Source organism: Heloderma suspectum, chromosome 3 (assembly GCF_057233095.1).
Source record: "Heloderma suspectum isolate Gila_16-S chromosome 3, 16-S_ref, whole genome shotgun sequence".
Lineage (NCBI taxonomy): Eukaryota > Metazoa > Chordata > Lepidosauria > Squamata > Helodermatidae > Heloderma > Heloderma suspectum.
In genome coordinates this window covers 106,751,378-106,773,226 of record NC_139460.1, presented here as the reverse complement: position 1 = coordinate 106,773,226, position 21,849 = coordinate 106,751,378, and the positions used below count along the sequence as shown (strand labels likewise).

The following is a 21,849-nucleotide window of genomic DNA, read 5'->3' as shown; positions in this document are numbered from 1 at the left end:
TGGTTGAACACATATCAGATTGGAAGGAAAATGGAACAACCCAAAATAAAGTAGGGGTTATACTCAAGGGACTGTCTAGGTACACAAGGATATAAATTTGAAAATTAAAATATATATTCTTTAGAAAAACCCAAAATAATCCTGTGAACATCCAGGATGTGTTTAAGTGTCAAGAGGGAATTAGCGTCTTTAAGCCCCTCACATTTTATAATAAGTGTCCTGGATTAGAGATGTGGGCGGGGGGGGGGGGGGCAGGGATGCATGCCAGGAGGTTAAAAAAGCTCCTCTTCCTGAATTCAGGAATGTTTCTGAAGGGATGTTTCAGGGGCGGGGGGGGGGGAGAGAAAGGACACATTTTACCTTTCCCCTACCCCCAATATAAAGCTTTAAAATGCTGATGTTTGGGGTTGGCAGCCATCCCTGAATCTTAACCCTCTAGCACTATGTATCTCAACATTCTCCTTCCTGACACTCAACCCCCTTCTCCAAAGCCTAAACACAACTACCAGGCTCATGTTCCAGCTGGCTGGAGCCCTGAATGGGACAACTTCTCTTAGGGGATGGAGTATATTGTAACCTTTGTTGCAGGACCCACAAATCTAATTAATTGCCCTGAGGTACTTCTCCACAGGGAAAGGGCAATAAACCTGTGCACTCAAAAAAGCTACATATTCCATAGCCAGCCTGAGCATGTAGGGCTATGGATCACTTATTCCTGGCAAAACCAAATTAGCTGATTTTTTTTGTTTGGAAAGCCCAGAATTGTATCAGTTTACATACTTGATATCAGTTTTTAATACAAGGCCTGCATACCAAACAGTGTCTCACTATAATTGATAAAAGACCATTTAATGTGGGAGGGGGGAGGAGCAACTTGGTGTAGTAGAGCACTTTTGCCCAGATGTAATAGTCTGTAATCTTGAAGTGCACTATAATAAAACTGAGTAACAGGGTAGGACTTGTTACCTATGGGTGCTGTTCATTTGGAAACATAGGGTGAGAGATCAGGGCATTTTGTTTTCCTTCCTGCTTTGCCTGGGTGGCAGGATTTTGTTACACAATCTAGATGAATAGTGCATAGACCAGGGGTAAGCAACTTCCAGAGGTCCAGGGGCCATGTTTGCTCCCTGAACCCTTGCCAAGGTCCATGGGGCAACCCCCCAAAGGGACAAATTCAGTGGCAAACTGCTCCATAGCTCTACAGAGTGCTACAGTGATTAAATTTAGTTTATTTCCAAGTGAAATTTAATTGTTTTGGTGCTGTGTAGTGTCCACAGACAGTTTTTTTTTTTAATTAGGTTTTTAAAATATAAGGGGGGGCAGTTAGGGTCAAATGTGGCTCATGGACCACAAGTTACCCATCCCTGGCATAGGTCCTAGAAGAGCATGATAGCAATGTCTCTATATAAAAATTAATAGGTGATGCAAAAACCTTAATTAGGAGAGGAATTAGATGATTCTGGGATTGCCACCCACTCCACTGTGAGTGAGAAAGGAGGCTGTGCTGCTGTGTGAGAAGTAAGGCACCACCGTGGGTGAGAGGCAGAGAAGTAGATAGAAAGCACTTGTGGAAAGAAATTCCCATGTGCCAGAGAGAGGCTGTTAATTGGAGGATGTGATGTGTACCACCCCAATATATAGAAGGGCTGCCCAATGCTGGAGCAAAATAGGATTTTCAGCCAAGTAGTTCCATTGCTACCATGTTATCCTGGTGGAGTCAAGAGCACCCTTAATCTCTAAGAATCTGTACTCAGTAAGCAGGGTCAAGAGAAAGGCATCATGGGCTTTGAGAGAGGAATCCCCATTCAGGAGGTGCACAAGGGATATATCTAAACATTCAATGGATTTTCTTTATTTATACACCCAAGAAGGGAGGAAACAAAGCCATACAGAGCAGTCTTCCAAAAAGGAAACATACTGATTAAACTCATATTTGTACTATTACTCTTCAATGAAGGTAATTGCGAGGGCAAAACAGCACTGTGACTGGGCTCAGGGCTTATGCCTGATCATTAGCTCCTCTCTGAATGTCTCACCTCCAGAAATCTAATTGCCTGAGACCCAAATGCCAATGAGCTAAGTGCCAGTGAGGGCTGAGTGTTCTCCCCACTATCCTGGATTCTGTTAAGGAGGAGGGTCTCCCTCTTGACAGACAGTTCTTAAAACTAATCTCCCAGTCATGCCAGAGCACTTCATTGCAGATGAATTTCCCTTGGGAAAGAAGAGAGGAAGAGAAAAGAGAAGGGAGCTGTAGCTGTAGGTGGCAGCTCAACTTTTCTCTGACCATTTTTCTGTCTAGAGTCTGAGTCAAGCCAAGGTTCAACTCTATGAAAATTATGCTCCTAGGGCATACTTGGTGTTTGTGACCATCAGAAACAAACGGTTATGAAGCAAATCTAGAGCAGAAAGGTCATCAGAAGAAACATGAAGGGAAAGGGCAAGTAAATGGAGAGCCAAAATATATGTGACACAGGATATCCACAAGAGGTCTGTTATACAGGTAGTTTCTTTTTCTTTTCTTCTTTTGAGCAAGCTAATAGCAGTTTTGGGGCAGGGGAATGACAGGAGGATGACTTGGATGAGGACTATAGTATGGGGAAAGAAGAATACAATACGGGGAAAGAGTTAAACAGTGATAGCGGAAAGGAAGGGCTGGAAAAGCGCTAGTATACTTGCAGAAGTACCTTCCACTAGTAGAATCTAAGTTGATAACTCAACAGTGCTTGATAATATATGTTCCAATTAACACCTTCTAACACTGCCAATCCAATTAATTATTAATTGTTTGCCAAAATTGTTTGTTCACAAGTTCCATCACTCAATCCCATATGTGTATTTTAATTGGAACCAGAAGCTCTGAATTAAGCGACTTTATTTTTGGTGTGTTAATAAGATAAAATATTCGATATTTCCATTCTTTACTGTACGAGGAAAGGATTATTAGAAAGGAATGATATTAAAGTACTTTGCACTGGTAATGCTTTAAGTGGGAATATTGTTTCTACTTATATAATGATGGACAAAATGGAGAGGGCTGAGCAAAAGCTGGATTTTAGATTCATAACAGGAAAGTTTGAAGTAACTGGCATGGCTGAATGTGAAAGGCTACTTAGGGTGCAATCCTGTCGGGATAGACGGCTGCCTCTGAAGTCGGGGGTGACCACCTATCCAATGCAGGGCTGGAGAAGCGCAGAGCAGATCATCCCATCTGTGATTCAGCTGCCTTGCATTCGTGGCTACACAGCCGATTTTGTCTGTCTAGCTGTGGGAAGTCGGAGCAGGGGTGCAGACGCCAGATGATGCCTAGAAAGTGTTGGAATGGCACTTCCACCCTCCCTGCCCTGGCATGCCCCCAGGAACACCCCGTTTTCACGGCTCTGCACTCCTCTTCCAAGCACGGAGCGCAGGGCCATTCCGTGCTGCCTACGAGGCAGCGTGGGAAGGGGTGGAGGTCAGTTCTCGGAACCGACCTCGGAGCATGGGCTCTGAGGTCAGTTCCCGGGAACCGACCTATCCTATGGCCATCTAGCCACTGACTAGTGGCCATAGGATTGTGGCCTTAGAGAAGTTGGGCTATACACACTTACCTGGGAGTAAGTCCCATTGAACCCAGTGGGCCCTAGATCTAAATTAGTTCTACATAGACATACTTTTCTCCTTCATCCGTTCATCAGGATGGTTGGAGAACATATTTGGATAGTATTATAGGAATTTAATTGTTTTAAAGTTCTACGTAAAGAACAGTAGGTTAGTCATGTAATAAACTGCTTAGGTAAGTCACTAATCTTCATTTAGGAATATGAAAACAGAGTAAATAAACTCTGATTTTGCTGTAATTATTCTTGCCTCTCTGAACACCGACCTCCTGAGGTTTTGCAGAACTGCAATGCATTTTTTCCTTGCATGATACATGTTAATGTATTTTGAAAGGTTTAATACTGCCATTGATGTATTTATAATTCATATTTCAGGAAGCATTTTAAAAAGTATACAAATAAATGAGTGGGGACAGTATATTGGTGAACCAGGAGGTACAATGCAATTCTGTCCATTTTTACTCTAAAGTAAGTTCCAGAGGGTTCAAGGGGACTTATTCAAGGGGACCTCCTCCCAAGTAATAAGCATAGTATTGCACCCTTCCATTGGTCCCCTCCACTCTGGTAGCCAGCTCACACTGATATAACATCAGCATAGCTTGCCTGGGATCCTATGCACAAAGGTGAGAATAACAGCACTGCCAAAATAGAAAGTGCAGCAAGACCAGCAGCCACTTCCCCATGGTGACTCCACAGAGAAATATTAATCATGGAATGGCATGCCAGTGATGCCTCCTACAGCAACCAGGAATGTCCCCACAGTTGCAAGATGCAACACACCACATATCACAGCACCGTCAGCCATGCCAGCCCCTGGGACACAGGCAGAAAGAGCATGGAATCGCACAGGTGTCAGGCATCCCTCAGTATTGGTTTGATTTCCTCATATCACTCAGTGCTAATAACAGTAATAATTTTCTAACTGTACAGCACAAGGGACACACAAGGAAAGGAAATGAAATGAAAGGAAAGGAAAGGAAAGGAAAGGAAAGCAAGCAGTCAAGCAGAAGGCTCATGCAGCTGGTGTCTCACTCAGGGAATACATAAGCTTCCTGAAAGGAAGGATCAAGCTGGGGTTGGGGAGGGAGTGGAGAAGGGAACAACAGTGAGTTTCTTTTCCCCTTTTTCATTAGTGAATTTGTATTATTTTCCCTTTTGATTGCCTGCATTTTCAACATTATTTCAATGCAATATTTAATGAAAACTCAGTAAGAACAACAACAAAATCCAGGCATGTTTGAGAAGTGAAAATTTTGCCAGGGAGCAGATGGGAGGAGCCAAGTTAGGAAACCTGGCTGGGAAAGAGGAGGCGCAGGTTTGAGCCCCACTAAGGGGAAATAATTGGTCAAGACAAAATTTTTGCATGGCTGGAAGCAACATTCATGTCACAGACAAAAGAGCGGGGGCAGAGAAGTTTGTAGGACTAAAACCTACCCTGCACACTCCACAGAGCAGCTTTCTGATCACTCAGCCACAGCAGCAGAGCGGAAGTATATATCATGAGGCACTGTCATCCCTGGACCTGGGTGGGATCTTCACGACAACGGAATGAGAAGCACCTTGGAGTATTATATGGATTTTCATGGAATCGGCTTTGGTCCATCAGGGACACACGCAAGAAAAGCTGTGTGTACCATACCTTTAAAGTCCAGTTTTCATGGGTCACACAGCGCTTGAAAGGAACATACTTCCGGGTTGGGTGTGGGGTGCAGAACTGAATGTCATCCATCTGGCAGGTGCTGCTCATCCAATGAGAGAGGCTTGTTTCCCCACCCACGTCCTGGCTCCCCCTGTCTTCCCAACAGCATCTGAAGGCTCCCCATGAGAGCACTCCACCAGCACAATTTCACCCCATTCCAGCAAACAGTCAGGTAGTTAGAACTCCCACCTCCTTTCTCCTTTTCCAGGGAGTAAATATAGGGATCTAGCCACTTCACCCATTGACAGTCTGCAGCCTGTGTTGCCCGTTCATGAAACCCCAGTTGCGTACTTCCAGGGAGTAAAAACTGATCTAGCTGCTTCACCCATTCTCAGTCTGCAGCCTCTGTTGCCTGCATTCCCCCCACTGAGAATCTGTAGTGTCTTTTTCCCATTGAGAAAATCATGCTGTTTCAAGTACTAGCTATCTAGCAAGAGGAGGTGGCCAGGAGCGGGAGCCTGCAGCCCTGGTATTTTACTGTATCCATATGATGATACAGTGAAAACTAAAGAATGTAGGAGAGGGAGGAGAGGAGGCAGCCAGCAGAGACCGCAGCATCAGCAGTGCTAGCAGAGGGAGGCAATTCCAGCCAGTCCTTTCCTTCCATGCAGAGAAGCAGCGAAGTCACACAAGCATCAGAGAAGCAAAGTCACACAAGCATCAGAGGGGGCTCTCAAGGGAGATGGGCTGGGAAATGGAGGCTAGTTACTCCCACTGGTGAAAAGGAAATACAGTGCGATTCTGAAGGCACAGAAGAGTGCTTTGATGAGTTGGGAAGGCAGGCTAGTTACTCTATTTACCTAGGTTACTGAAGTCATGGCCAGATGAGACAAATGCCCCTAGGAATGCCCAGTCATACCTAATTTAAAGTCAAGGTATGGGCACCAAGCAGCTGAACCACAGGGAGTTGAATTAAAGAAAAAACCCGGAGTAAAAGTACTCTGCAAAAATGCAGCTTCCCCACGGGGAAACTCTGGGGTGGCTGCGGACTGGCCATAATGTCATGTGCTGCAAAGGACCTCCAAGCAGTCCCAATCTGCAGCAAATCCCCCATGGAGACTGGGCTCTGGACATATTCCCCATGAGGAGCCCTAGCCCTATGGAATAGCACTGCTTTTGTGGATGTGGTCTTCCACTAGGAAGAATGTAGGAAATTGGCTTATACTGAGTCAGACCATTGTGTTATGAATGGCTTCTAGTCCTGACTGCTATATGCTACCTCCAGTATTAGAGTCAGTATGCCTATGTATCCCAGTTGCTGGGGAACATGGGCAGGAGAGTGTGGTTGCACTCATGTCCTGCTTGTGGTTCTCCCATGGGCAGCTGGTTCACCACTGAATGGTGGACTATATGGACTCTTGGTCTAATCCAGCATGGCTCTTCTTATGTCCTTATGTCATCTAGCTTGGTATTGTCTGACTGGCACTGGCTGTCCAGGATTTCAGACAGGCCCCTTTTCCAGCCCTATGTGGAAATGCTGGGGATTGAATATGGGACCATTTGCATACAAAGCATGTGTTGTATCATGGATCTAAAGTCCACTAGAAGAAAAGAGTAGCAGGTATCATTTACTCCATTGCTGCATCTCCACACTGGATGTGGCTTCACTAGTCACATAATGGCAGTGGTGCAAAGCCCAACTAGAACAAGAAGGTTGGCAACTCCACAGAAGAACAGTGGTAACTGGTGCAGCTTATACTATAGATCTCATTTGTAGTCTGTATAGTACTGGAGTGAGGAACGTCCTGCCATGTAAACCTGCTGGAAGACTGCCTGTGGAGAGATGAAGACTAAATAATGAGTCAGAACCTGTACATATAATATCTAGACCTGGAAGCACAGTACAGGTTGGTGAGCATGATTAAGAGGGAGTCCTGCCACTCTGGTACTTCTTCCTTGCTCTCTTCCCATTGAGGGATAAATGTAGTTACTGAGATAATATTTAGTCATCGGCTAAACAGAGTTGCAGTGTAAATCTGTGTGTACGTTTTACTGCTTGTTCTGCTCTATGTGTCCAGGCTCTGCTCCTGCAAGGCAAAAGGTTTGTGAGTGTTTAGCAGCCACAGCAATGATTGGAATGGAATGCCTGGCAATGCATTCACCAACTCTGAGCTTACCTACATTTTGGGAGTTGATGGTGACCAGCCTATGATTTCTGCATAATGCATACTTTTTGTCTCCTCTGTGAGCAGCATTGCTACTAGCTAATGAGGGGGAAGGACTGACACAATTTAAATAAAATAGCTAACAATAATTATATTGGGGGGGGGGAGCTTTTGCTGCAGTTATACTCTGAAACATGGTTTCCTTCCATCCTTTTCATACCTGTATGGGGTAGTGGAGCAGAAATTGCTGTTTGGTGTTTGGGATTGGGACTTCTGAGGCAGAGTACCTGAAAAGCTTCTGAAAAGAGTGGTGTTAACAATCTATTCTTTGTATTTGTTCTGAGGCTAGGCTGTTCATATGAAGAGAGTTTTGGCTATTGGAAATGTAATAAATAAATAAATTTTATTACATAAAATTTAAATAAGGATATGTTAAATAAACAAACAAACAAATAAGTCTCTGTTCACCATATTTCCCATCACTGAAGCTCCTTCTTGTGTGCTCTGTGTGACAAAAAAGTAGACATGATGCCAAGTGCCCTGCCATTTTATAAGCTGCTTGTTTGGGGGTTATATACTGGTGTGGAAATGCTGTGATTGGGTACAGAGTTAGGTGGAACCCTATACTCCATTGAGATGGTGTGGGCAAACCAGGAGGAATTGTGTGTCGGGGGCGGGGGAGTGTATTTCGACTCTCCCTTATGTTCAGTGGGAGTGTCTTGGATTGACACCAGCACTATTTCCAAAGTAGTGTTACTTTAACACGGGCCAGGAGCAGAGTCTGAGAGAGCTTGGGATTTGGATTCAGCCCACTTCTCCCCTGGCACATTGTCTACACAGCCCCTGTGCCAGTAAAGTTATGCTGGCAACAGGGATATGCCGGTGTTACATTCTGCTGTCATATTGCTGTCGGTCCACTAGTGTAGAGTCCCTGGCAGTGGCATCAGTTCAAGATACATTAGCACAGGCATTTAAACCAGATCTTAAGACTCCTGAGCCAGTGTTTTTGCTTATAATACCGAATTTATCCTCAGTAAATTATTTCTGTTTTCCTGCTTTTTCTATCAGGGGAGTGATAGAATACCAGTTTTTATTCAAATGCTAAGGTTTAGATCAAATGTCAGTTTTTCACTAGAATGTAAGATCATTTGGTATATAGAGCTGCTTGCAAGTTTTCAGAATGGCACACAGACACATTGCATACATTTTATCATATATTGCATACATTGCATCAGTTTATATATGCTGATTTTATTAGATACGGTGTAGCATTGTGATTGAGAGTGCAAACTTTCAGCTGTAAATTTCAGTTCAAGTTCAATCATGCACTTGCTGAGTATCTCTAGGTGAGCCACTGCCTCAGCCATCCATTTTTATGACATAGAAATAATAACTGTCATACAGCGAGATTTCCAGATGCATTCTGCACTATAGCTGATAGACAGGAGAATCCAGAGCATTATAGTTGACATGAAAGCATAATTGTATCCCTGGCTGCCCAGAGATGTGGGATGCTGGGAAATAGTATTAACAAGACTGTCCTCAGTTTTAAAGGGGATGTTGGCCCACTTCTCTGGGAGCTGATAATAGGTATGTCAGCTTTCCCCAACCTCACGCCCTCTAGATGTGGTGTAGTACAACACCCATAATTCCCAGCCAACATGGTCATTGACTGCAGTCCAACACATCTGGAGGGCACCAGGTCGGGGAAGGCTGATACATATTTTGAGTAAGAATGAATTTTAATCCAGAAAAATAACCTGATCACAAAGTATCAGAAGTTTGGTGCAATAATGAACGCAAAACTCCTGAGTTATTAGAGAGATCACAGACTGTACTTTACAGAAGACTAATGTCTATACTTTAGTTCTCTTTTCTGAAAGAGATAGATAAATCAATGGACTGACTGGCTGGTTTTTGTTAGCATGCAGTGATCAAAGAACATATATGAATTTTTCTTGCAACTTCAGAAATGCAGGTGAATGAATTGGAAGATTTTGCAGACATTAACTAGGAAATGACTAGGAAATGTTATTTCTGAACAATTAAAAATAATTTCCATGTAACACATGACTAAGATCTTCCGGTAATTGTGTATAATTGAGGTTCAATACAGCAATAGTATGCCAATCTGTTGTAGGTAGTCTTTCTGCATACTGTTTATGAATTAATGATGGTCCATGCTTGTATACTTCAAAGTATATAAATCAATAACATTAGTTTTATGTTTCTGCAATCATATAGATATCATTGGCTCTGCCGTAATCATGCTATATTTAATTCAGCAATCAATTTAATGTGAAACAATGCAATCTTCAAGGAAAGGAGAACAATATGAGGAAACAATCATCATCTTCAGTGTGCTGAACTCAGTGGACTTCAGTCTACAAGTTACATTTATTGAAATACTTCCCCTCACCCCATTTAATTAATAAAACACAATTCACATTGTCTGCTGAATTTTTAACCCATCACTCTTTTGTTTAACCAAATAAAACATCTGAGTGATTGATAAAATCCAATATTAGACTGAATTTTCCAACTGATTGTTATTTGATGAACTGGCATTAATCAAATTATTCCAGATGTAATTTATACCATGTCATTGCATTAGTCCTGGTGACAGCAGTCATTTTTCCTGAAGTTGCACATCCAGTTCACCAGCTACCTCATGCATAGATAGGATATTATTCTAGAACAAACCATCATAGAGCTGTAATCTACCTAAACAATGAAGTCAGAAAGAGCTATCCAAACATCAAACCTTGACGTTTGCCCTAAGAATTTTTTGAAGACACACTCCTGTTGATGTTTGGTTATCCAGTCCTTCAGTTCCCACTACCACAGAGAATTGGAAATGTTTAAGAAATCAGCAGCAGTTCCTTTATGTAACTTTAGTGACAGAGAAGATAAGGTTCCTGCTTAGGAATTCTTTGGTTTGTGTTGTAAACATAAGGTTGCTTCTCCAAGGCTCACAATTGGCACCTTGTCAGAATGAAAGTGATGTAAACGCTTTGGAAGAATTCTCAAAAATAGAGTAACTGTATTCCTTGGTAATCCCCTCTAAAAGCGCTTTTATTCTGCGGCATTCTCTGTCACAGTTCCAGTGAATTGTTTAATGCTCTTAATGTTCACCTTCTGTGACTATCCTATAGCGCTATTTAAAACTGCCTCAACTTGCTTTTGGACTAGCATCAAACCCATTCCACAGTTGACATCAGCAATAGGTCACATTTCTAATGAAAGAGAAGAACATTTTTTAAAAGGAAATTTTCTAGTGGAGAAATATGGTAGCATGAAATCCCTGTAATAGTTGCAGAACAGAGCTCAGCATAGAGCTCCAGGAAGTTGTAATGCTTCTCCTGTAGGCAGGTCCTGCTTAGTCAACACGTGGAGCAGTAAAGTTGATTCTGTTTTACTAGAGAATGAAGAATGAAAATATGAATCCATTCATGCACCATTCGCAGCAGCTTCTTGGAATTGCTTGACACAGCTCACAAGCTAGTGGAAGTTGATGAAGGAATGTGTGGGAGTGTGTTTGTAGGTATTTCCATTTCTATATGAAATCATATAACAAAGAGTATGAACAAATGTTAAAGGTTTCTGATGAGGTCCACAGACTAACTGAAGAGTTAAAGGCAGTACATATGGAATTATCAATTTATTTATTGTCAGTTTAGAGTCCCTTTCCACTACTGTTTTAGCTCTTCTTGTTTTGTCCATGCTGATACAAATGCTTGATGTTTCCCACTCCCACTAAAACAGCTTTTTTGTAGTCCAGTTCTTCAGTAATTTTGTTGCTTGAAAGAATTTCCATGAAAGGTTTTCTTGCATGGAACAAATTCTTGAGCTCAGCTTAGATTTAAAGCTTGGTCCTGTAAAGTAGTTTAAAGTGTGACAGTGCTAGCAGTAATTTGTCCCAGTTCAGTTAAAACTCATTCTGTGCTAAGCAGAACAGAGTCATCCTGTCATTTCTGCCAAGTTCCAGTAACCATAGTTTACTGAGAGACCTGTTATTACATCTCAGCCTTCCCCAACCTAGTGCCCTCCAGATGTATTCGACTTCAACTCCCATCAGCCCCATCCAGCATGGTCAATGGTCAGCAGTGCTGGGAGTTGTAGTCCAAAGCATCTGGAAGCACCAGGTTGGGAAGGCTGTTATTTCTCGACCAATATTTCCTCTCATTACATGTTCTAAGCTTCAACTATTTTTTTTCTTTGCTGATAGTTTAAGTCTTAAACTTTAAGATGATGTCTCAGAAGTGATAAGAAGTCCTAAGAATGGTAATTCTCTTTATTGATCCAATTATTAATCCAAGTACCCAACTAGCAGGAGACATTCACACACAGTAAATTTGAGGATGGGAAGGGATTACCCCTCCTCTCATCCATTTTAATAGCCAGTTTGATTCTCTAAATGTAGGTAGCACTGCTGGAAGGTAAAAAATAGCATAAAAGACAGAATACCAAATACATCACTCAGTCATCTGTCAAAAAAAGAAATTGACTGTATCTTTTCTCTGAGATCCACATAGTTATTAAGGCAAAAAGAAAAGGAAGAATCAACTCCCTGTAGGAGAAGACATTTCAAAAACAGCTGAAAAATCTGTGTGTAAGAGTGAGTGAGTGAGTGAAACATTGCTTGCAAGCAAGCAAGCAGAAACACAGATTTTCTCAGGACAGGGTGTGGGATGCATAGGGGTCAATATGTAACAAGAAAGATTTGTGGTGAAGAATCCAATTCTCCCTTCTCTGAATAGATACAAGACACTCCATAGTGACTAGTACTAAAACATTACAGTTCAACCTATTGCCACATTCAGGGTTGAATCCAGACTAAGTTAGTTGAACTTGGTTCCCATCGAAATAAATGGAAATCAAGTTAAATTATGACTTGCTTGTTCCATTGATTTCAGTGGGACCTAAGTTCAGCTAACATAGTCTGGATCCATCTCTCAGTATATAATAGAAATCAGAAAACACAACCTTTCAAAGAGAAATTGTAATCTGAATTAATATAACCCTTCTGTAGAAGTTTGAGCTGAAATGCTTCCTCAGTTGAGGACAGGGATTAACATAATGTGATGATGGCATAAGATTTTTCTCTTCCTGCCCCAATAAAATGTAGGGACTGGAAAAGTGTGGCCCTCCAGTTGCGAGCGGAGATGGGGTAATAAAGAGACAAATGCAAGTGCTTGGATTAAAAATGGGGCCACATTTATTGAAGTATCTGCAAAGGGGAAAACCTAGGACGGGCACTGACTGTACCAGTGGCTAGCTGGCACTTTTATGGGCGAAAACATACCCAGCCTGAGGGGTGATGTGACAGCATCGCCGCCCCTCCGATCTGCCCCTCATGGGGGAGGTAGACCTTCCCCTGCCACCCCCTCCCGGGGCCGCACAGCTCCTGGATGAGTGAGATGAGTCGGTCTCCCAGGCAACCCTTACCCCCACACACACCTAGCCACAAAACCCATTCGGGAGGCCTCAGGTGTCACCTGCCACCATAAGGTGCCTCTGAATGTTCACCATCCCTAAGCTCATTCTCCTTTGCCCGTCCTAGCCACTATCTGTAATGTGACCTAGACTGAACAAGAAGTAGACCAAATGTACCTAAAGGACATGCCCAACCCCATTAACAGTGTGAAGTAGGCAAAAAGTCATACAGCCCAGGCCAATCAGACTGTGAGCCAAAAATTCCTACGTGGCCCCCAAAAGGGCAACCAGTTGGCACCCACACTGCTTAAGGGAGGGTGGGAGGGAACGAGAGGCTGTTGAGTAAGGTGCAGAGCGTAAAAGGCCCCTCCGGCCCCTCCCTTTCCCAGTGGTGCCATGGGTTTCCACCAATGGCGGCCCGTAATGTCTGCTCACCCCACCCACCTGCAATGCCCCTCCCCCCGACCAGGCAAGCAACTCTCATCATCCCTTACCATTGACTATGTTGGCTAGGATTGATGGGAGTTGCAGTCTAACAACATCTTGAGGGCCACATGTTTCCCACTCCTGCCAAAAGGTATAAGTCCTTCTGAATATGCACAAGCTATTGAAAGGCACCTAGCATAGGCTAGAACCAAAAGAGCTGCTTAGGATCCCAAAGAGACTTGCATTCACCCAGTGGAATTTTTACTTCTTTCTTGAACAGTTGAATACACTTGGTATCATAAACAGGTTTTTGAATTTCCAGACCATTTAACTATCAGTTTGCCATTTTTTATTTTTAAAAACCTAGCCATATGTCTTAAGCAGCTTTGGGCTCATGGAACTAATTCTGAGGTTGTTTGGATCTGGATCATTGTTCTCTGGATTATAGCCATAACACTTTTAAAATAGGGATTTTAAAAACATGTTGCAGCTCTACAGATTCCCTTTCATTAGGCCCTCCTCAAGTGGAGTATCTGTTCCAGAGTGATTCTCTCTGCTTTTATGGAAATTCCTAACAGGTGATTTGAGGACATGGACTGATCTGAAGCATAATGACTTGAAAGTAAAAAGCCATTGATAGGGCTTCCAAGTAAAGAAATTTAGGATTGGAATGTTAAGTGCATAACTATAATGGGCTATGTAGCTGGAAAAAACATTTTATGATTATTAAATAGCTAATAGTTTTAGAATTAAGTTGCTGATCAGTTTAAATTATGATTCATATATAAGGCTCTTCCTACTCCAAGCATTTTTCACAATCATGCCTAAGAGGAGGATGGAATCTGTGGCTCTCTTCACCCTAAACTTCTGTGTCTCTATCATTCCAGGCTCTGCCTCTTATCAACTGTAACGTGAGTAATGCATCCTGAGTCAGAGGTAACACCCACGTACTACTTGACAGAGTCAAACATTTGGGTCAGTAAAGCTTCCAGCAGAGGACCTTTTGCTATTAGAGTATATTCACAAAATTGCCTTTTAATGTTGTAAATTAGCTAAGTTTTGAGTACTCCTTTTAATTTTTAAAATCGAATCGTTTTGATGAAACTTTTAAAGTGAGAGCCTTAGTCATATGAAGACTTCAGGGCTTTATGATTAATACATATCCCCGTTGCTTCAATTTACATAATCTAGCAGTCCTTTTGTGGGTTTTCTCTCAAAGGATGAAGAAAAATTAATGGTAATTATACTGTTTTTTAAAGTTCTAAAGCCAATGGAAAAAGTCTTGGTTTTGATCATTTTTACGTTATGATAAATAGTTGACCAGACCTTAAGACAATAAATTGCCCCAGTTGCGTCTTATAATTGCCTTGCCTTAGGTTGTAACCCTATACACATTTACATGGGAGTAAGTACCATTGAATTCAGTGGGGCTTATTTAGAGTAGATATGTACAGGATTGCACTATTATTTCTTTGCTTCTGTTATTTAGCAGCTCCAGAGACATCTAATATGCTGTGTTTTGTGCCATGCATTAAAATTTTAATTCTTAAAAAAGCATGAATACAGAATTGTTCATTCTTATAGTAGGTAATGTATTGATATGAATTCATTATTTATGTAAAATGTAATAGCTTCAACATTATATTTCCCTTGCAAATAGCTACCAAGTATTATAGCTCCAGTATAACCAGCTGTCCATCATAATCATGTATAGAATAAATAGAGCATGTTCTATTTTGGCTAAGAAATAATATGTTTATAACTCAAGACTGAATGAAAGCATTTGACAGAAGTAAATATTATGCTAAGCAAAAATAAAACAAATAATGACATCAGCAACTCTGTGCTCCATTCTAGATTTTTTCTTAGATATTTATGATGACATGTCTATCAAAAATGTGCTTAATATATCTTTTTAGAAATAACTTCTTGTAATAATTCTTATGAAAAACGCTATCTAAAAAACCAAATTAATTATCTTCAGTCACAAGATCTACCACGTATCTGTCACGGTCACTGTTACATTAATATTGTGAAATAGGGGATTTGAATGGCTTCAGAGAAAACCTAGTTCACTGTAATTCACGTCATTTAAAAAAAATAACTCTTAAGATTCTGTCACATTCTTGAACTGTTGTGAGCAGTCAGTGAGGAGGCACAGTGTCAGGAGCAGAGAAGGAGGAGGTCCAGCAAGGGAATCTGAAAAACCTCTGGAGTACTGAGGCATTGCAGAAGTTCTTGGACCTTATGTAGAAAGTAGGGATGTACGGATTTTGTTAAATCCATTCAATCCATGTTTCACAGATTGTCAGGAGTCTTTCATTCCATCAGCTGCTCATTGACAGAATCAATTTTTTTTTAACCAAAATTTCATTTTACTTGCACTAATTCGCATTAGAACTATATTGGCATTAGCACAAGTGCACATTAGCGCAAATGTGCCAGTTAGTTAATGTGCATTAACTAATACGGATTAGTGCATTTGTGCAAGTGCACATTAGCACTAATACGCACTTGTGCTAATGCACACTAGCGCTAATGGGAACTAGTGCAAATCTCCCCCCAAAGTAAAAAACCAGTCCATGGAATCTGTGTGACTGAGAAAAAGCCAGTCAGCTGAGGAATCCACAGATCAAATTAATAGAAATCTGAAATTGAATCCATTGCAGATTTCTTCAACATCTCTAGTAGAAAGACTGCTGTACCAGCCACTGCTGGTTTCCAGAAGAGATTTAAATATCTCTAGGCTACATAATTTAGGGGGAACCTTGATTTCTGGCCAAACTCCAGGACTTGGACAAAGCATCCGTTTTCTTAGAGGCAGCCCCTAGGCTGCTAAACAGTCATTTCTCCATGTCTGATTTGTCCCATAACCTATGTATTGGGAGCTAGAGAACAATCTTGGAATGCTAGAAGAAGCTCTCAGTGGTCCGCTGCAAAAATTGGGTCTAGTTTCTGATTTTCGTACTGCATTGATATATGGTTCCTGTGTTATGATGACTTCACTGCTGCTGTCTCTGAGGTGGATGATTAGCTTAGGGCTCAGTGGAGTTAGATAGGAGCCATAGGCTGGTGGTTGAACACATCTTTGCATGCCAAACATCCCAGGTTCAATCCCAACAACTCAACAACTCCATTCAAATGGAACAGTAGAATCTAATGGGAAACACTCCCTGAGACCCTGGAAAGGAGGTAGTACTAAGCTAGATCGACAAATAGTCTGACCTGGTAGAAGGCAGCTACTTATGCTCAAGATATTCAGCAATGCTGCTACTATTTCAATCATTTGCAGATTGCTAGATGCCTTGCTCCCCTTGTTCTGGTTTTAAGTCAAAAGACTGGAGACAACTGAATGTTAGGATTTTCAAAACTGTACATTTTGCAAGTCATAACAGTTGTCCATGGACAACTTTTTAAAAAACAAAACAGAAAGTGGTTAAACTCCATTAGTACTCCATTAATAATCTCTAGCAGCTCCAACATACTCACTGAGGTGTGCTTGCATGGTTTTGTTTTTTGGGTGTTTTTTTTTTTTGCTATATTCCATATTAATAACAACCAACCAGGAAATATATGAGGTCATTGAAATATAGATAATTCCTTCCCAAACACTTACTTGGAGATTAAATCCCACTGAAATCAATAGGACTTCATCCAAATAAAATATTTATAGATGGAATCTTCCAAAAAGATAAGACACTTTGGAGTCATGGAGAACAGAAAGCAAAGGAAAAATAAAACCCTAAAGTGAGATACTGAGCCCAAAGGGAATAAATTAGCCAGGAAAAGCATGAGAGAACAGGTCTTAGCTTTTTTTTCTTTATAAAGAAGCACTTCAAATACTTAATGGGCAGAATTCCATTGTAGAGCGTTGCAATAGAAACCAGAAAGTTATGAGTGAAAGCCAAGAACACAGCATGTGCAAAGGAATGTACTTCAAATATATATATATATTTAAAAAATCACTGAGTGCACAGAGTGTTTATTTCATGGAAGAGAATGGGAAGCCAATACATTTGCCAGACTTTGGGTCACATTCTCTAGGTACAGTATTCAAAGTGCAATATAATATTTGCTTCACTTTAAAATATACTTATGGGCAGCAGGCATATTTACAAATCAACCTCTTTGCATGTTGTTCTGTCACCTTATTTTTTCAAAAGAGGAGCTGCACTAAAGCGAGCACGCAGTACTGTGCTTCTGTAGAGCCAACCTTGAGACTATATGTAAAGAAACTTTCAGGAACTGTATGTATATCACAAAGCAACCTTACACTATACAAATACAATAATGTGTACTTACTGCATTTTTCAGCAACCTGAAATATCCACTTCAATTTGAAAACAACCAAATTTCTAGTTCTTAAGGCTGCAAAGATAGGTTTGAAAGCATGTTGGTAATGCTTAGTGAAATCTCAGAATCCAGAAAAGAACTGAGAAGGATTTCCTATAATCTGGAACAGGGTTCCACGGCCCCAGATAGTTATTTGCCCCAACACCGTGACTAGCATAAGTACAATGCAGTATGCAAATAAGCAAATACTTGCTAAATTCGTATAATTCGTATATATCCTTCTTGACCCAGAATTTCAGTTATATTGTTGCAGAATTTTGAATAGTTTATTTTTAATACAGGCTTCCTGCAGCCTGCTTAAATCCCCTGCATAACTCTAAAAGTAACATAAATATCATAGTTTTAGTTAAATGATTCTGGAAGAAAACTAATACAGATCTATAGTAATTCATATAAGTAAGAAAAATTTTGAAGAATTATCTGAGATGGAGATGCAGTTTTAAGTTGGGACATTGTTCTCAATTTATTATTGCAACACTCTGCCTGTTTAGGTTAAAGTTGTTAGTGTTCTGCCTACTATATAACTACAATAAATTCATTTCAGATAAAGAATTTTATATAGAATTTACTTTAGGATGTAGGTGTGTTTTTCCATTATTTTAGTATAGTATTTAAAACTAGTCCTGTCTTGTTCTCATTTGATTACCTTGCTTGTATGGATTGCACAAAGGTTCAAAGAGTTAGCTTCACATTCTGTTGCTATGTAATTTGCCAAACAACAAAAAAGATAAATATGTTCTGTGATAATGCTTTTCAGAGCAAGTACAAGAACACACATTCCAGTAACTTTCCAGCGATCCTCACCCTGGCCATAGTAATTATTGCATTGATTTCAACCATACCATTTTGAATTTCCATCCACCCTTCTCCCCCCCCCCCCCAATGTTCCTGGCAGTTGATTGTGGGCGTAAGGAAGTTATTTCATTTGTGTTGTGATAGGTACACAAAGGCAATTGGAAAGAAAGAAGGGAGGGCACATTCACTGCCTTGTCTGCTTCACCTCCAGAATTGCTCTTGGTATAGCAAACAAGTTAAACAAGCTATTTGTTTTGATTTCAAATGTTCATGCAGTTGTAAATATATGAGCATTGCTTACCCGTCATGAGTGAGCTGCCATCAGGGCTTTGGAGGATGAGGAACCAGAACAGATGCATTCTCTATAATGGGTCCCTCCCTGTATTTAGCATAATGATTAATGAGATCCTCACTTTTCACTAGGATGATGTCTTGAGGCAAAATGAAAAGTAACAGCCAGCACTGCACATGTGCATTTGGTAGTGCCGACAATTTAAAGCTTTTTGTTTGTTTTCTTTTTTAAAGTGAAGGGTTTGGTCACATACATTAAGATTAATTCAATAAGCCTTTCCAGATGTGTTGTACCTATTCTCTGTGTATCATCTGTAGTATTTTAGCATTAAACCAGAAGTGTAAGAAGCCTCCCTTTGAAAAAACAAGTATCTTACTTATGACTGGAGCATCCTCAGACCAGCATAGCAAATGTAGGCTGCACTCCTATATCCACTTTCCTAGGAGTAAGCCCCATTGAATTCAGTGAGACTTAATGTCTGAGTAGACATTATAGGATTGCGCTGTGAGTCATGGAACCTCCACCACTGGTGCTGATAGTACGCCATCGCAGCAATTTCCATTTTTCTTGTGTGGATTGTAGGGGACAAATGGGAAACCAGCACAATACATGTAACTTGGCATGTATGTACTAGAGGAGTCAGAAGGACATCCGTTGCAAATCAGCCTCTTTTAAAGCCTCCTTGTGGATGGCTGTCAGGACTACTAGCTGTTTCAGCCAATAATACACTCCAGTTGGAAACATTTGTTCTGCCATATCTGCCTCAGATGCCATCATGATTTCTGGTGCTGCTTTTGCATGCTTCAATACTGTATACAAAATAGTACATTTAGTGTAATCTTTTAAAATAATTGATATTGACTAATTGGCATTCATGCATATATTTACTGATGGATATTGAAAATACTGGAGCCATTTAGAATTGCATTATGAAAGCATGGAGTATTTAAAATATTATGTTATTATAATACTTTTAAGATCAGAATGGTTTTGTTTTGCTTTTGTTTTCTTAATTTCTGAACAATCTGGAAAAAAAAAACAGTATTTGTAGAGTTAATTTTCTAATATTATTGTACATGGAATGTGGGAGAGGAGGAATAGTAGCATGCTTAATTGTAGAAGATAATGACAGCATATGAAATGTGCAGCTAAAATGTTAAACTCCAGAGCATTCGTTATTTATTTTTAGCCTATAAGCCTCTTTTTGGCACTTTTGATTTTTGGCTGTAACTAGTTTCAAACAACTTATTAAAAGATCACATAAAAATTAAAAGAAGTGCCCAACTCTCTTAGCAACTCTCTAAGCTTAAATGGCAGATAACCCATTTTAATGCATCCTGATAATATTGATTTTTCGATGGCATGATTCAGTGTGACGTAAAGTGTGACGTTTTAAAAATTAATCTTCTAAAACTTTGATGAACTAACTAATATTATTAAAAGGGGGAAATTACATTGTGAATATTGTACCTCAATTTTATTGTAATAATTTTGCTGGTTACCAGGTGGGGTGGCAGTTGAAAAATTTGGTGAATGCACTACGAGAGGATCCGAGTGGTGTTATCTTAACTTTGAAAAAGCGACCTCAGAGCATGCTTACCTCAGCACCAGCTTTACTGAAAAATATGAGATGGAAGCCCCTTGCTCTGCAGGTAATGATGCTTAATCATAAATCATACACCATCATTTTAGCTCTAGATTATCTCAGTGCTGCTTTATTGTGCTTCATTTCAGCAGCATATGTGGATTTAGTCTTGTATGCTTTGAAAATGGTTTGTGAAATGATCTCTGTGCATTGATTCTTAGAGCTTAACATTAAATCCCAAGCTTGTAAAATTGAGGCAATTCTCAATTCCATATATATGTCCTATTTTATTCAGATATCCTTTCTGACATGCAGAAGTTACTGTGCAACATTAAGCAGGAAATAGAGTATGTGGCCCTGCTTCAGTAAAAATGAAAAATGAATAGGCTGCAGTTTAACTCACATGCTTAAGACCTACATTATCAAACTGTGGAATGCCCCCACCTGGAGGGTAGAAAAAAGTGCGGAAATATGGAATGTGATGCATTGACGCTTGAAGAGAAGCACTGGCTAGAGCTTACAACCCAGGAGCCTGCATGCTTTCTCTCATTCCAGGCCTTTCCTCCCCTGTCCCCAAGCAGACTCCGAGTTCTGGTACACCCAGAGCAAGAAGGTAAGAGTGTTTGGCCAGAGATCCTGATTGGGCAGTCAGTAAGCAGCTGACTGAGTAAGAAGCTGTTCAGCACTCCTCTTTGGGATCAGTGCTAAAGCAGTAGGGCGGATGTCACTCTCACCTTTGCAGATTTGGAAGATGAATTTCCTGCCATATCAAAAAACAAAGGCAGCCATGTTGGCAATAAGAAAAATTCCAAAATCCATATAGTATAATACCTTTATTAGACTAACTCAAATATCACCCCAAAATGTGCAAGGTTTCAAGGTCTTGCCTGTATCAACTTCATCTTAACCTCCAGGCAAGCAGATAGCAATAACCCTTCTTTGAATATTAGTTCCTTCCAACCCCAGCAGGAATCTTTTTCCTCCTTCCCTTTGTATTCTGCAGATATAGTGAGCCTGTGGTGATGGCACTCATTCATGTCATCACTATGATCCTTCCTAAATCCTCTGCCTATCTCTACAACCGTGCTCTGATTTGTACAAGCAGCAGCTTTTAAGGCATTCCTTGCCGCATGCACATACACTTTAAAGTAGACTTCAGTCATCAGAACTGCTACTGTATGGACTCATGTACGTATGTAATCTAATGCTGGGTTCCATGGGTTAGTGGGTCATTTAGTGGGAGCGATGGAGGTAAAGAAAAGGCTAAAAGGATTTTTAAAACCTTTCTTCATCCCAGTCCATAAATCCTCAAAGGCAACTGTTTGCCTGCGCCCTAAATGGACTGTCAATATAGCATAGGAGAGGCCCAGAATATAAAGTAAATTTATGGTGGGTGCCAAGGCCAAATGGCTTGACAAGTGCTACCTTAAGCCTATCTCTAGTCAGTGGAATGCTTTAACACACACATCACACACTTTGCTCAGGTAAATAGTTCCTATGTTTTATAGATCTGCTTCTGAACTGGTCCTCTCCCCCCCACCCCATTTTTCAATAAAGCTCCA

General features: G+C 40.7%; 1 protein-coding gene across 1 annotated transcript in view; it reads left to right on the top strand.

Annotated features, from left to right (window-relative positions):
- The window catches only part of CNKSR2 (connector enhancer of kinase suppressor of Ras 2), a 203,610-nt gene that overhangs the window by 95,759 nt on the left and 86,002 nt on the right, over nucleotides 1-21,849 (top strand). Inside the window, exon 9 of the mRNA XM_084841747.1 lies at nucleotides 20,208-20,354. Within this exon, the coding sequence (XP_084697873.1) occupies nucleotides 20,208-20,354 (147 nt within the window). The remainder of the gene's footprint in view (nucleotides 1-20,207; nucleotides 20,355-21,849) is intronic.